The sequence below is a fragment of the Camarhynchus parvulus genome, chromosome 2 (assembly GCF_901933205.1).
Source record: "Camarhynchus parvulus chromosome 2, STF_HiC, whole genome shotgun sequence".
Classification (NCBI taxonomy): domain Eukaryota; kingdom Metazoa; phylum Chordata; class Aves; order Passeriformes; family Thraupidae; genus Camarhynchus; species Camarhynchus parvulus.
Window position 1 is genome coordinate 1,249,726 of NC_044572.1, and position 16,966 is coordinate 1,266,691.

Sequence of the window (16,966 nt, forward strand, 5' to 3'; positions counted from 1 at the left end):
TAGAAAAATGAGGATGTGCTGGTGTGCATCCACCTGGGTGTGGAATTAACCCAGGAAGGGAGGGAATGAAGATGTTCGTGACTCACCTCTCCATTGCAAAAACAGTATATGATGGCAACAAAAAATCCCTGGAAGGAGGAAGAAACAGCAAATTAATGGGAATTTAGAGAAATTTGGGTCTCTTTTCTGCCCAGCACCCCCAGGCTTCTCTGAGGCTGGGGAAACTCAAAACCTTCTGTGTGTGAGAAATGTGGGATTGCTCAGTGGGGCAGGAGAGGGAAACAGAGAAAATTCCCTGTGGATGGAGCTCCTGGTGGACCAGGAGCCAGCAGAGTGTCCTGGGGGACAAGAGGCCAATGGGATCTTGGGGTGCATTGGGAAGAATTGGGAAGAACATTTTTTGCTGGACAAATTTCCCATTTTCTCGTTGCATTTTGCAAGCAGAAAACAGATTTGAGGCTCAAATATTTTCAAATCCCCTCATGGATTAATTCTAGAGTACTGTAAACCCAGCCCTGCTTCCAAAAGCAGCCTTGCACCCACATTTCCCTCCTCTCCCCGCTGAAATTCCCATTTTTTCCCCAGAGTTCCAGTACCTGGAAAGAGTTGAACAGCATTTCATAGTGCATTTGAACTTGCCAAAGAATCCCTGACACATCTGTGTATGGCATAGCCATGAAAACAATATAGTGAACGCCAAACAGAGGCATAAGGACGAGGGTAGATTTCAGCAGCTTCCTGCAGGGAAAAAAAAGGGGGAAAAAGGGGGGGGAAAGGAGGAAAAGAAGGAAAAAAAAAGGGGGGAAAAGGAAAAAATGGGAAAGGAAAGGGGGAAAGGGGAAGAAAAGGGGAAAGAAAAGGGGAAAGAAAAGGGAAAAGAAAAGGAGGAAAATGGAATTAGTGCAAGGATAAACCTCCCCAGCATCACCAGCCCAGCCAGGTTTGTCACTGAGCACAAGTTGCTCGCGGTTTTCTCCTTGTCCCCTTGGATATGGGATGTCTACACAGGTGCTGTGGAATTGCACCTGGAATTGCAAGCTGTAGGCTCATGCTCCAGCGTGGGCCAGTCCAACCCTCAGCATGGTCCTGTGTGATGCTGGAGGTGACAACACTGAGGTGGCTTTTCCAGCCTCAGACGAACGCCAGGCCTGGGTCAGGATCATGGGGAGAAGGGGGAAAGGAAGGAAAGGAATTTGTGCTGCAATTCCAGCCCTCAGGCTCCAACTGAAATCCACCAAATCCCCTTATCCCTAATGGTTCTCCATCTTCCTGTGGTCCTACATGACCCACAGTGGCTGCCACTGCTCTCCTCTCCTTTCCTTCCCCCTTCTTTTTCCTTTCCTTTCCTTTCCTTTCCTTTCCTTTCCTTTCCTTTCCTTTCCTTTCCTTTCCTTTCCTTTCCTTTCCTTTCCTTTCCTTTCCTTTCCTTTCCTTTCCTTTCCTTTCCTTTCCTTTCCTTTCCTTTCCTTTCCTTTCCTTTCCTTTCCTTTCCTTTCCTTTCCTTTTCCTTTCCTTTCCTTTCCTTTCCTTTCCTTTCCTTTCCTTCCCCCTTCTTTTCCTTTCCTTTCCTTTCCTTTCCTTTCCTTTCCTTTCCTTTCCTTTCCTTTCCTTTCCTTTTCCTTTCCTTTCCTTTCCTTGAAATTTCCTTTCCTTTCCTTGAAATTTCCTTTCCTTTCCTTTCCTTGAAATTTCCTTTCCTTGAAATTTCCTTTCCTTGAAATTTCCTTGAAATTTCCTTGAAATTTCCTTGAAATTTCCTTTCCTTGAAATTTCCTTTGAAATTTCCTTGAAATTTCTTTGAAATTTCCTTTCCTTGAAATTTCCTTTCCTTGAAATTTCCTTGAAATTTCCTTTCCTTGAAATTTCCTTTCCTTTCCTTGAAATTTCCTTTCCTTGAAATTTCCTTTCCTTTCCTTTCCTTGAAATTTCCTTTCCTTGAAATTTCCTTTCCTTTCCTTGGAATTTCCTTTCCTTGAAATTTCTTTTCCTTTCCTTAAAATTTCCTTTCCTGCCTTCTGATGAAATCCTTTCTTCTATTCTCTTAGTATAGTTCAATATATCTTTTTTTTAATATCACAAAATAATAAAATCAGCCTTCTGAAACACGGAGTCAAGATTCCCATCTCTTCCCTTGTCGGGGTTGCCTGCAAATTCAACAGATCTGGAGCAGAGGGAGGTGAGTTCGGAGTGGAATTACTCCAGATATCCAAGGGAAGAGGACAGAGCAGAGTGAACACTCCTAGGAGGTGCCTCGGGCTTCAGCATCCCTTGGAAAAGCTCCTTTTTCCAGGGAGCAGCTCCACCTCAGCACAGGATCGGTGCTGGGGGCTCCACGGAGGCACCACAACCCTGAGAATCTGGCTGGGCTGGCTCCGGAGGGAATCAGCTTTGCCTGGAAGTGCCATTAATTGAGGGATTAGACCTCGTGCCAAGAGTTCCAGCAAGCGCCCGAGTGCAGCAGGGACGGGGAAGGGCAGGAATGGCTCCCAGAAAGGGCCGGCACCGCCTCTGTCCTGCAAACCACCCGGGGAATTTAACACTTTAAAAGGAGCAGGCCCCATCCAAACCATAATTAATGGCAAAGCTTCGGCCGGGGAGAAGTAAATAAATGGATAAATCAGAGCCCTGACGGGGCAGCGAGGAGAACCGGGAGGTGTTTTCCTGCCAAATCCCCCTCCTGCCTCGAATGTGTGTTTGGAGAGGGAGGTGGGAGCGATGAGCTCATGGTTTACATCCCAAACCGTTCCGCTCTCCCCCCTTCCCAAGTGTCCTGTTGGGCAGTCCAGGAGATCCTGAGAAGCCCTGGGAGCTCTCAAGCAGCCGTGGCGTCCCAGCAATCTGAATTTTCTGTCCAATTTTTGACCATGCTACAAATAACCCGAATTATCGAGGGAGACGAGCTGGCAGAACAAAGGCAAACCAAACAAAAAACGAAACTAAATTGGAATCTTTTTTTCGGTTCAGCCAAGGCACTGAAAACACCCGCTCAAGGGCAGGTTTAACCAATAGGCCAAGCTTAACAAAGCCCAGGAGGGAAATAAAAATAAGCAAATAAACTGATACAAGTTTTATGGCCTTCAACAGCACAAACAATGTTTCATTTTTGCACTTTGGGTTCAAAAACTGGCTGAAGAGCTGGGATTCCTCCCTAACCTCCAGCAGGCTGGATTTGAAAGGTTGAGGAGAGTTTTAAATCACTCTGGTCCATTCTGCATTACCACACTTGGAAGACAACAAAGTTTTTGAGTTATTTTAGGTGGCACCAGTGCCACCCTGGGCTTTCCCCACAGCCAAGGGGGTGAACAAGGACTCTGTCCCATCCCAGAAAGGGAACAGGGCAGGTGACACTCACCTGTACTGTTGTCTCGAGTCACACCTCCCTGCATTCGTCTCTCGGAGCTTGGTTGCGAGGACTCTGATAATATTGATAAAGAGAATAAAATTTACCTGCAGGGAAAAGAAAACAAACAACAAAGAAATGAGAGCTGTTTAAAAAATTGATGAAAATGGTGGAGTTGTTCGGTTGGTGTTTCCCCCGGGTGAGGCAGGGGCTGGGATTGGGGAGGAAACCCCTCCTGCGGAAGGGATGAGTGTTCCAGGAATGATCCCAAGGTTTTTAACCTTCAGGGAGAATATGGAATGGCTCACAAGGTGTGGGCATCTCCCATGGAAACATCTGAGCCATCTGAGCCCAGCAGGCACCTAGAGAAGGTGAAAAAGAAGTTTTATTTGTCTTTACAGCCCAGCTGGGATTGAGATCCCCTTGGGATACCAGGAGCACTCGTAGGATGTCTTCCCACATTTCCATGTGCAAAAGGAAAGAGGAACAAGCCCAAGGCACCGTGGTGAAGACAGAGAATGGACCTAACTGGAGATGACAGCTCAAGAATGAAGAAGGACAATGAAACTGTTGGATTTCTCCCGTATTTCTACTGCCAAGATTCCTCTGGGAAGTGTTTAGGATGGAGCAGACAAGGACCGTCAGGGAATATCATCAGGGAGTCAGGGAATATCCCTGCCTTTCAGGGAGACACATCCGTGAACCCAACTCGTGGAGAGGGATCAGGCAGGACCATCCCGTAACCTCAGGGAGCAGATCCATGTTTTTGGATAATGCCTACGGATTCCTCTGGAGCCTCCAGCATTTCAAGACACCAAATTACCACATCACACACCAGCTAGGAGTTTTAGGGAGGAACCGTTGTGAACCTCAAGCTGGATTGTCCAGGAGACCTCCTTGGATCCATTTTAGCTGGAGCCAGAGCAGATCCGCGTTCCAGCATTTCCATGACAGAGATCCCACCATGGTCAGTTATCCTCCCTGGTAAAACCAGGAATTCCCTGAGCTGCTGAGCCAGCAGGGCCTGGTTTCCCATGGCTTTGTCTCCTGTGGTTGGATTCCTCCTCCTTTGAGTAGGTGCGAGCTCGTTTGGAACTGCTGTCCATAAAAAAGCAGGGAAGGCCGTGCCATTTCTATCACTGGGATATGAGTGAAAATTCTCTCCCACATCCATTTCCCTGTTTTCATGAGGTTTGTGGGAATTTTACACCCCTGCAACCCCATTCCCTGAGTTCCATTTGGCTGAAATTCCCTGACTGGCACAGGAATTATAAAGGAGGAACGGACAGACTGATGGGCAGGGAAGGACAGAGCCTGGGGGCATTTAATTCCTTGGAGACCATCTGAAAGGGAAAAACCAAGCAGGATTTATGTCTCCATAGGTGCTTTTCTAGCTTTAAAGGCTCCAAAGTGGGATTTTGTTCTGCAGTTGTCGGCAAAATTCATTATGTCAAACATTATCACACCCAGGAGGGAAACTCCTCTGATTTCCCCAAATGTGCTAAATTTGAAAAGAAATCCAGACAAAGGAATCACATCCAAATTAGCAGAAAGTGGAGAGACTTTAAACCCCTCAGCGTCCAAAATCTCATCCAGAAAATGCAGGACTTTGTCCAGCAATGTGGGAATGGCAGAAGCAGCCAAGTGAACAATACGAACCCACGGAAATTAAACAGACACAGCCCATGGAATATTTTTGCATAATAAACAGCTGGATTTGCAAATTGCCAGGGCACAGGCAGAGCCTCCTGGAGAAACCTTATTTTTCCAAGGATGAGCCTCAATTGGGCTCTTTCTCCTCTGCTAATTGGCCTTCAAATGAAATGCGACGAGGTCGCTGGAATTAATTTAATTGAACCATCTGAACTTTCTTCTCCAGCCTCTGCTGTTCCATTTCCAAAGATGTGGTCTCGGTGACGCGTTTCTTCCAAGGAATTGCTGGAGCCAGGTGGAGAATTTCCACCGAAAGGATGAAATCCAGCCCTCCCCCAAACCCCAAAAATCTCACCTAATGGCACCAGATGAGCGCATCCACCTCGGAAAATTTCCTGCTCTTTGTGTGTCTGGTGCTCTTCTCACCCACACTGAGCATCTTCCAAGGCCTCCTGATTTGGGAGGCCAGGAGGAAGAGCCTGATTCCAAACCCTCTGGACTGTGGGGAGATTCCTATTGGCTCCACTGGTGGATGAGTGGAGAGGGAGGTGGGATTTCGGGGAGTGCATGAGCTCTTTGACATGGATTCCACCAGGAGATTGAGCAATGGAGAACCCCAAATAAAGAGAGGGGGGAAGAGGGTAATTAATGAATTCATTAATTAGGAATTGAATTCACCTGGTGCAGATAATTAAATCTTATAACGCCCTCTCCAGCTCTGGAGAGCTCCTCCTGTGTTGGGAAAATGTCACTTGGATCCTCCCTTTCCCCTCTGGCTCCTGGGTGGGGGTTGGAATAATCCACCCTCAGTGATTAAAGATCCAATCAAAGCTGGGATGGTTTCATTTCCCTGCCCACCTCAGGCTTCCCAAGCTTTTACCAGCTCAGAAATAAAGGGATGACCCTGAAACGTGCTTGGGAAAAGCTCTGGTCCAGCTACAGGTCCCAGATTCCATCTCTTCCCACTGGAGATGCCTGGTAAGAATGTGTTATGATCCCTGAGAGTTTCCAGGATCATCTGGGTTGGAAATATTGCCTTGAATGTTGGTTTCATTGATGATTTTAGGGTCTTAGCCCTAAAAATGTGGGATTTTTCTCTCCTTGAAGTCACTCACAAACCCTTCTGCCATAGTCAGCTGCCAAAATTCCAGGCAGGACAAACATGAACCCCTCAAAGAGGGGCATGTAGGGACTATTATAGGGCAGGATTTTTGACAACAGGGTGATCAGAGTAGGAAATCCTGGATCAGCTCTTCCCAAGGACCCAAAGGCCTCCCAGCCCCTCACTCATCCCATACTCACCACGATAGCTGCCAGGATGGGCACCTGAATAATCCACTTTAAATTGCCAGCACTCAAGTCCCAACACCTGAGGAGAGATGGACACCCTGTCAGGAAAGCACTGGAAGAGCAATCGACTCCAGAGGAGGAGTTCCTCCAAAGCCTGATGGAAGGACCTTGCTCTAACCCTGCCTGCACTCAGTGAGACTTTGGGAACATCCCTTTTCCTGCTGTAATGCTACTAAAAAATGAGGATATTCCCATGGGCGGGATGGTTCTGCTCTCCAGAGGGTGAAGCTCTTTCCAGCTCTTTCCACACCCATCCAGATTCATCCCTTCCGGGCAGGAACAAATCCTTTTCCACTTCTTCACTTCCTCACCAGAAAAAAATCCCTCCATTAAAAGTAATCCAGGTTTCATGAACACGGGAGAGGCTGAACCGATGTGGGATCGCAGAATCCTGGAATGGGTTGGGTTGGAACGGACCTTAAAAACGATTTAATTCCAAACCATGGGAGAGAGGTTGCTTCCAGCCCTGTCCAACCTGGCCTTGGACATTTCCAAGGATGAGGCAGCCACAGCTTCCCCACCCTCACAGGGAAGAATTTTTCCCAATATCCCATTTATCCTTGACCTCTGGCAGTGGGAACCCATTCCCGGTGTCCTGTCCCTCCAGTTCCTGATGAATAATCCCTTCAGTTTCCCTGTGGGCCTCTTCAGTCCTGGATATGTCCCTGCTCATGGCAGGGGGTTGGATTAGATGACATTTAAACGTCTTTTCCAACCCAACCATTCCATGATTTCCCCTTGGAATGAACCTGCACAACTTCCCATGGGGACAGGTGGTGATGGGGACAATGCTGGGGTTCCACACTCACTTCCTGGGGGTTTCCTTCAACCAAAATCCCCCAAAATCTTTTATCTCCATCCACCTTCAGTCCTTATCCCAGTGAGGACTGGGAGGGCCGGTTGGTGACGTGGACGTTGGGATGTTGGGATGCAATCCTCCATCTGCCAAGGAGGGACGGGCTCTATTTGCTCCCAGGAGTTTCCAGCAGCCGCTGGAAGAGCTGCTGGAAACTCCTGTGTTTCCAGTGTTAATTATTCTGCTGGAATTCTCTCCAGCTCTGGAAGCAGGAATGCCACAGCTTTTCCATATCTGATCCAGGTAACCCCCATGTGGCTTTGGCAGTTTTCCCAGGCCAGCTCCTCAGGGAAGGCGAGGCTGGAAAGCCACCAGTGCTCCCTGGAACTCTGTGAGGATGAGCTGGTGTCACGGATGTGTCACCCTTCAGCAGCTCTGCCGGTCCACCCGCCCAAGCCTGGAGCTGAAATCACCTTTGGGAAGTAGTGCCTTCCCAGGCAGAGCCATTTGGGAATGCCCAGGGACCCTCAGAGGGAGGATCCTGGGAACATGGAAGTTCCTGTGTGGTCAAGCCTGTGAGTTTTGGGGGAAAGGCCAGGTTGGACAGGGCTTGGAGCAGCCTGGGATAGTGGAAGGAGTCCCTGCTCACGGCAGGGGTGGAATGGGATGAGCTTTAAGGTCCCTTCCAACCCAAATCATCCTAGGATCGTAAAATCCATGGAGGAGTTACAGTTCTATCACCACCAAATTCTCTGGCTGTGCTGCAGCTGCTGAGTCCCAAATTCATTCCTGCTCATTCGGGATTTTAAGGATCCCTGTCTTGTCCCTGCCCAGCTGTGACACAGTCCCTTTATCCCCAGGGATAACAACTGCAGGTATTCCCATTTATTGGATCCTGCAAACAGAAAGGAAAAATTATCCTTCCCTTCCATCCACTGTCCTCCTCCAAAAGTTAATGACGTCAGAGTAGAATTCCAGCTTTGCCTGGCTCTTTCTCCTTTTGGATTCACCCATAAATCCCACAAAACTCTGCACGTACGAGGGAGAGAAGGAAACCCAGTGGCACTTACTCTGTGTCGGCCAGAGTGGCTCTGACGCTGGCCCACACTGTGACAAACACAGCAGGGAGTCCTGCAAAAGAACACAGGGGACACGAGGTCAGCGGGGACCGAGGGCTCCGGCACCAAAATTCCAGGTGGAGTGGGTTAGGGGAAGGTGGGAGGAGCAGCTTTTAATTATTCAGGCATAATTGTGGCTGAGCTTTCACATCTGAGAGCTGAACTGGCTCAGTTTGGGGGGCTCACAACAGAGACATTCAGGGGCTGGAGTGTGTTGAGGAAGGGAAAGAGCTGGAACGGTCTGGAAAACTCCTGAGGGAGCTGGGAAGGGCCTCAGCCTGGAGAAAAGGAGGCTCAGGGGGGGACCTTGTGGTTCTGCACAGCTCCTGACAGGAGGGGACAGCTGGGGGGATTTGGGATCTTATCCCAGGGGACAGGGACAGGAGCAGAGGGAACGGCCTCAGGCTGGGCCAGGGGAGGTTTGGGTTGGAAATTTGGAACAATTCCTCCCCCAGAAGGGGCTGTTACACATTGGGACTGCCCAGGGCAGGGGAGGTCCCCATCCCTGGAGGGATTTAAATCCCTGTGGATGTGGCACTTGGGAACATGGTCAGGCGTGGCCTTGGCAGTGCTGGGGATGGTTGGGCTCGATGATCTCTGAGGCCTGAGAGTGCTGGAACCTGAGAGACTGAAACTGGCTTTGGCCAACTCATCCCATGGGAAGCAGAGACCTCTGCTCTGGAGCTAGCCTGGGAGAGCTGGGAATGTTCCCCTGGAGAGGAGAAGCTCCAGGGAGAGCTCAGAGCCCCTGGCAGGGCCTGGAGGGGCTCCAGGAGAGCTGGAGAGGGACTGGGGACAAGGGATGGAGGGACAGGACACAGGGAATGGCTCCCAGTGCCAGAGGGCAGGGATGGGTGGGAGATTGGGAATTGGGAATTCCTGGCTGGGATGGAATTCCCAGAGCAGCTGTGGCTGCCCCTGGGTCCCTGGCAGTGCCCAAGGCCAGGTTGGATGAGGCTTGGAACAGCCTGGGACAGTGGGAGGTGTCCCTGCCCATGGTAGAAAGTGGAATGGGATGATCCTCAAGACCCTTCCAACCCAAACTATTCCATGATTCCATGATTCCAATGGTTTTATGCAGCACACCTTCTCCAAGATATTTCCTCCCTTCCTTCACATCAAGGAAAGGTAGAGCAGGAGTCAGGCTCCGACAGTTTCTCCCAGAAAATCCCTGGATGGGTTGGAAGCTGTGTTAAATACGAGAGAGCTGCTGCACGAAGCAGAGAAATGCTAAAATTTAGAATTATGCTTCCAAAATATCCAGCCAAAGGTTCATTCCCAAAGGAACCATCTTGATTTCAGGACAGCTACCCCAGGCGATCATCTTTTCCCTATGAAATGTGGAAAAAAATTCCCCAATATCCAAATGCAACCTTGTATTTATTTTTCTTTAGGGTCCAGTTATTTGTACAACTGAGTCCCCTACTGGCTTCCCTTAAAAAGCAGGATCCAATCCACAGTAGCTTCCACAAATTTGGGAAGAATGACCCCTTTCAGGTGGAAAAAAAAATTATTAAAAAATAAATAAAGGCGACATTTATCAGCGGGGACTGTGAAGAGGCTGTTCCCAGTCTAAGCTCACTGGGGCTCGGGGATAAGCCTGGGCTTAACTTTCAGCATGCACTTAAGTCTCATTAGGGTGCTTAAAGGTTTTCCTGGCCGCGGGGTGTGGAGCAGGGACGGCTGTGTCCCAAACCCGGGGACAACGGGGCCCTTATCCAGGCTGGGAGCTGGGAATGCCGAGGTAATATAAGAAAGCATAAATAATTAAACACAGAGCCTCACTCAGGCCCAGCGCTCCTACAAAGCCACATTTATAAGGAATTCATCCCGCTCCACAATTCCCTGTGCTGCTGGCACTGGGAAGAAAATCCTTGACCTGTCGCACTGGGAACTTGGAGAGAGGGAAGTGAGGGCTCAGGGAAGGTGACAGGCACCAGCTCTTTCCTCCTCCCTGCCATCCACCCATTCCAGGCTCTGGAAAACCATCCAAGGTTTAAACAGATTGAATTTTTTGGTGCTCTTTCAGTTTATATCCACTGAGGAGCTGCCATGTTGAAAGGCTGTCCATGGAATATTGGATATTCCCACTACAGTGAAGCTCTAAGTCTGAAGGATGGATTTTTTTGGAGATTTGGATATACTTGACAGGAATCTGTTCCTCTCTTGCCTGTCCTGATCAGAAGAGACACAATTCCCATTCTTGCTAACCCTGTGCCGACTTCCAGGTCCCAAGCAACGATAAAACACCCAGGGGAAAACAGTTATCCCTAAAAACCCCAACATGTGCATGGATGCATGGATTGATGGAGGGATGGGCGATGGATGGATGGATGGATGGATGGATGGATGGATACATGGAGGGATGGATGGAGGGATGGATGGATGATGGATGGATGGATGGATGGATGGATGCATGGATGGATGGATGGATGGATGGATGGATGGATGGATGGATGGATGGATGGATGGGGACAGGGATGGATGAATGGATACATGGATGGGTGGATGCACGGATACATGGATGGATGGATGGATGGATACATGGATGGATGGATGGATGGATGGATGGATGGATGGATGATGGATGGATGGATATAAGGATACATGAATACATGGATACATGGATGGATGCATGCATGGATACATGGATGCATGGATGGATGTGCCCCCTGACTCCAGCCCAGCCCCCGCCGTGCTGTGAGCGACTTGTACAGAATCCACATTGTATGCGCTGTGCATTTCCAGCCACACACACAGTGTGTACAATGCAGGTGCTATAAAGTCAGGAATCTCCCCAGCAGCCGGAAAATGGGAAAGCTCTGCTGGCCACCCCACCCCACCCCCTTGAGGGCTTTTCCTGTGTCTGTGTCTCCCAGCAGCTGGAAAAATGGGTTTCATGCATGTGGAGCGACTGCTGGAAGGGACTTTAGGAATAAAGACCTTGTGTAGGTCTGGGAATTCTGGTCTCAATTCCCTGGGATTTAAAAGCTTCTCTGAGGAACAATGCCTGTGTTTTATGAGTCCCTCTGTGTCTCTTTTTCCTGATGTTTAATGGGAATAACAAGAATACTTTTAAGGCCTCTGGTCCTGCTTGGTACATATATTTCAGGGCAGGATTATTCCTGCTTGGATAAACATGCAGGGTTCATCATCATCATGGATTTTCGGGGCACCTCCCACCATCCTTTTTATCTTTTCCAGGTGTCCCTGCAATCCCCAATTTGCTGAAATCCAGGGCAGCCCAGCCGTGTGTGTGGGAATTAACGTGGTGTGAAGGGAAAACGCCAATGGAATCAGCTTGGGTTTCCTGGCTATTGGTCATGGCTCCTAAACTTCCTTCAAAAAACAGCTGCAGGGAGCTGGGAGTCTCCCAAGGGATTTATTGTTGCCCATAATGTCATTATTTATTTATTTTGGGTGGGTGCTGGCATGGAATGAGCTCCTTTCCATCAGCAGGGTCTCCCTTGGAAGAAGGGAGTTGAGGACTTTGATGGAGCTTGTGCCAGTGAGGATGTGGATTGAAAATACTGGACAGAAATCCATGGAGATGACATCAAAGAATTGCTCTTTGTCTCGCTTTTCCCAGAAATAAGATGTTTCAGGGTGATTTTCGCTCCCTGTTTCCACCTTGGAGATTTCCAGGCAGGACAAATTCAATGCTGATTATTGCCAGGATATTCCAGTTTTGGGGGCGAATCCGTCTTTTCTGTGGAATAACTATTTATCCCCGATTCCCTGTCACTCATTGCTGCGGTGTGGGCAGGATCCAGTGCCCGCTGCAGGGAACTGGAATTTTTCCACTGTCTCCAGTGGCTCCTGGATTGGTTTGCCCTTTCCAGTGCCCAAAAATTATCCAAACAATCCGCCTGAGCGGGTGCCTGTGTGGACATCATCATCTCAATCCAAACAAAGCAATCCCGACTGCCCCCGGAGGGATTGTGTGTTCTCATTCCAGAGGAATTTCCACGGGGCAGCCTCAGGCTCCTGGAAGCCCAGGGATGCTGGCTGTTGTGACAGGTGTGACTCCAGCCCTGTGGTCGCTCTGATAAAATGATTATTCCCTGGCAGAGCTTGGGAGAGCTAACGAGAGCAATCCCTGCCCGTCCCAGCTTTTTCCCCTTTGGTTTTGCTTGTTAAACACATGGCATTATTTTCCAGCTGCTTCCCTCTCCTCCCGAATTCCCTCTGGGGAATTGCTTCTTCAAGTCTGCTCTTTGCAGTTTAATGTTATTTTTTTTTTGAGAGGGAATTTTTACAGAGCCTGAAGGTTTGGAGGAAGATGAGTTTATTTCTCTTTTCTAATTTAATTTAGTTGGGGTTTTGTTCATTTGCTTTAGCAAAGAGGTGCCATCCAAAGCCCTCTCCGGCCCTCAGCAGCTGAGATAAGAAATGCCAAATCCCCAAAATAGAATCCCAGAATGATCTGGGTGACAAGGGACCTGAAATCCCATCTCATTGCACCCCCTGCCAAGGGCAGGGACAATTTCCACTGTCCCAGGTTGCTCCAAACCCCATCAAATGTCTCTTAATTTGTTGATTTTCCCAACATTTTTCCAGCTGTCCAGGACCAGGCTTTTCCTGAGAGATGGATTCCCACTTTGGAATATTTCTATATTCACACTTCCCATCTTTATCATCTGTCAGCACCGGCAGTTTCTGACCTATGGAGCAGCTGAACAGGAGGTTTGGAGGCAGCTTCTTCCTCATTTGGGGAAGGAGAAAGGCTGGAGAGAGCCCTGCCCTGCAGTATTGAATCCCAAAAATCTGCAACCCTTCATGAACTCGGTTCTGGGTTCCTTGCCTTGCTCCAAGCTCCACCGTTAGGGAGAGCCACCAACTTTTTTCCATAAAAATCTCATTCTGGAACGGGGGTAGGGGTGGTGCACACCTCAACCTTGTCCTAAAAATGCAGTCAGGATGTGGCCAGGTGGATTTGGGATATGGAATTTGGGAAGTGGGGCTGTGCCAGGTAACCACAGCCCCCCTGGACCTCTGGACAGGTTTTCCTGCTAATTTCTGTTTAAACCCACACCCCATTATCCTTCCTCACATCCTCAGGGATCATCGGAAACATTCCCTGTTCTCCTCCCAACCTCCAGGCTCCGGGACAACTGTGGGCAGTTGTTTTATTGTCCCAGCACCTCGTAACTCCTGGGAAGCCAAAATTAAAGCCAGGAGTGAACAGAAATCCCATTCTCCTCTGAAATGTGCGTGCCCAAAACGTCTTCTCCTAATGAGCCCCTTCCCTGCACCCACATCCCGCCCCTTTCTCGTTACTCAGGGAAAAGATGCCCAAGTTGAAAGAAAAGGAAAATAAAAAACTCTTCCCCACAAATTGCAGGTTTCCAGTGGTGTTCCAAGGCTCTGGAGGCCTCAAGGATTTGAACCAGCTGAGGTTTGAGGGAGGAAATCAGAGCTTGGGGCTCTCATTGGGAGCAGATGCTCAAAACCTCACACAGATTTCTGCCCCTCCACTCAGCACTGGTTTCTCAGCAGGAGATCCCGGGAAGAGGTGGGGATAAATCCCTGAAATTGGCTGTCTCATCCCAAATTTAGCCCTCATATTTCCTGCCCAGGAAGGGTGGCAAAATGTTGGGGGTGGTGAGGCACCACCAGAGATTTGTGGCTGTCCCTGGATCCCTGGAAGTGTCCAAGGCCAGGTGGGACCTTGGGGCTTGGAACAACCTGGGATGATGGGAGGTGTGCCTGCCAAGGCAGGGGTGGGAATGGATGGGATTTGAGGTGCCTCCCAACCCCAACCCATCCTGGGATTCCCTGGCTCTTTGTGCCGCGTCTCCAATCCTGGGCTGATCCTTCTGGAGAGCCTGGGAGAGCCACAGTGAAAACAGCCCAGTTCCAGAATGATAACACCACAATTCCGGAATGATAACCCCACAATTCCAGAATGGAAACACCACAATTCCAGAATGGTAACACCCCAATTCCGGAATGATAACACCCCAATTCCGGAATGGTAACACCACAATTCCGGAATGATAACCCCACAATTCCAGAATGATAACCCCACAATTACAGAATGGAAACACCACAATTCCGGAATGGTAACACCACAATTCCGGAATGATAACCCCACAATTCCAGAATGATAACACCACAATTCCAGAATGGAAACACCGCAATTCCGGAATGATAACTCCACAATTCCAGAATGGTAACACCACAATTCCGGAATGATAACCCCACAATTCCAGAATGATAACACCACAATTCCAGAATGGAAACACCGCAATTCCGGAATGATAACTCCACAATTCCAGAATGGTAACACCACAATTCCAGAATGATAACCCCACAATTCCGGAATGATAACACCACAATTCCAGAATGGTAACACCACAATTCCGGAATGATAAAGGCTTCCCAGTGTTGGAATTCGAAATATAAGGAATTATTAGAATTTTGAATTCGTAAGTCAAAGTTTAGAGTTAAACATGGGATTTGATTTAAGACTTTGGAAAAAGCTTTTAAATTTAGGTATTAAAAATAAAATGTAGATTTATAGTTTAAAGTAAAGACACATTAAACTAAGTAAAATAAAGTTTAGAGTTTTAGAGTTTAAGATATAGAAGAAATGAAAGTAGTTATAGAAGTAAACAAAAAGATTAGAATTTAGTATTATGAGTTTGTGTAATGTAATTAACTAAGAAAGTTTATACTGTAATATGTCTGTAATACTTAAATATTAATACTGTAAATATTAATACTGTAAAATATTAAAATATTAACTTTAAAATATAAATATTTTATTAATACTGTTTTATTAATCAATAGCTCCTTAAAAAGTCTTATAATTAAAGGCCTTGTGATTTTTTTTTAAAGTCCTATTTTTCAAAACTCAAAAGTCCCATCTCTAACTTATTCAAAACTCCCCACAAAAAAATTATCACATCCCAGGATGGAAAGCCTGTCCTTGCAAGAGTTGCTCATCCTGCCTCCATCCCCTCTCCCAAATTTCTGTACATCCACAGTTTCCTTCAGGAACCACCTCCCGGAGGCTCTTCCAGGAGCAGCCATGACTTACCCCAGCCAAATAATGTGAATCCCCAGAGATATTTCTTCTCTGAGAAAAATGCCATGAAGATGAGGCTGTGGAGATAGAGCCCTTCCACCAGGATCCAGTAGTAATTGGTAGCCAGGAAGTAGAGGAAGAAGGTGACAGCTACTTTACAGCCCACCTGCAGCGACCACAGAAGCACAGAGAAGGAACACGGGGTGAAATTCTTGCGCTGTGCAAAACATAATGAGGTGGGGTGGGGAGCAAGGTGGAGGAAGGAATTAAATCAGAAAATTCAGTTTCAGGGGGTTTTTGTGAGGGGGAAAACTTGTGGAAGAGCAGGAAAGATGAACTGTTGGGAAAAAAATCCTGAGCCAAAGATGGTTTCTCCTACAGCAGGTGAGTTGAGAAGTAGAGAAAAACGATGATGGCCTGATCCTGCTCTCTCCCAACCTGGTGATGAGGGGCTCACACGCTTCCTAGAGCAGTTGGGGTTCATCTTTTCCCTGTGTTTCATCTCTCCCTCTATTTCATCTTTTCCCCGTGTTCCTTGTCCATGTTGGAGGCCAAAGGCCCTTGGCCAAGTTGTCCCGGTCTGGGCGTCCTGCTGAAGCCACAGCACTTGGAATTACAACTCCTTCCTCAGCTCATGGGGAGACCAAGGTGGGATGGAGTCACCCCACCCTGTCACAGATGTCCACATCAGGATCCTCCAGGGCTGTTTGTCTGTCCCCAACAACTGGGAACTGTTGGGAAGGCTCCTGCTGCTTTCAGAGCCGGGTGTTCCAAGGGCAAACGGGATCTGGAGGATTTTCCCTGGAAATTCCAAGGTGTCCCATCTGAGCTGCAAGATGGGGGATTGGGGAAAGACTTCCAGGACACTGTGGAGTTAAATGGGCTCCTAAGCTGAGCTCTTGCTCCACACTGAGCTGAAATACTTTGATTTTTTGGGAGCAAACCCCTGACTGTGGCCCAACATTCCCTTTGGACAAAGCCACCCTTCTTCCCAATTTCTCAGCTCCAGTAGAGACAGGCTGCAAAATATTGGTGCCACTTTGGGATGAATCAGTACAAAGCCAGCTCTTGTCAGTGTGGATGTCCTTGGAGTCTGGGATTTCCCAGGAATTCTGTGGCTGCCACATCCCTCGGTCCATCTTTGTGCTGTCCCTTCCTTTCAGAGGAATACAAAGGACTGACACAAAATACCAGTAATAATACCTTGGAAATAAAAAGAGATTTTTTTTATCTTGGCACAGCTCTTTTGTTAATTTTTTGTCCATCAATATATACATCAATATAGACATATATTTGCATATTGATAAGATATGCAAACATGACACTCATTTTCTTTCATAGACAGAGGGAGTTAAAATCGAATAATTAAAAATCCTCCTAAATTAAGTAATATTTTTTATATTTATAAAAAATCCTCATCTAGGTTTGATAATATTTTCTGTATTTATTTTTTATATTTATTGCCTCACGCAGGGAATGTGAGGCATTAATTGAAAAGTTCCCACTTTGCTTGGAAACAACAGAAATCCATTCATTGTCCCCTTCATTGCTTATTTGCCTTGCAATTCCAAAGAGTGGGAAATGCCATTAAATGCTAATATCCAAAGAATGCCATAGATTATCCTAATTATTCCTTATAATGAGCCCAACAAGAGGAGAAACACCAAACAATGCAG

The 16,966-nt window shown here is 47.7% G+C and overlaps 1 protein-coding gene across 1 annotated transcript in view; it reads right to left on the reverse strand.

Annotated features, from left to right (window-relative positions):
• Positions 1 to 16,966, reverse strand: part of PTH1R (parathyroid hormone 1 receptor) — a 93,176-nt gene that overhangs the window by 5,188 nt on the left and 71,022 nt on the right. The window contains exons 7-12 of the mRNA XM_030943339.1: positions 15,303 to 15,456; positions 8,210 to 8,270; positions 6,296 to 6,362; positions 3,353 to 3,447; positions 597 to 738; positions 87 to 128 (exon numbers count right to left, since the gene is read on the reverse strand). Coding sequence (XP_030799199.1) covers positions 87 to 128; positions 597 to 738; positions 3,353 to 3,447; positions 6,296 to 6,362; positions 8,210 to 8,270; positions 15,303 to 15,456 — 561 coding nt within the window. The remainder of the gene's footprint in view (positions 1 to 86; positions 129 to 596; positions 739 to 3,352; positions 3,448 to 6,295; positions 6,363 to 8,209; positions 8,271 to 15,302; positions 15,457 to 16,966) is intronic.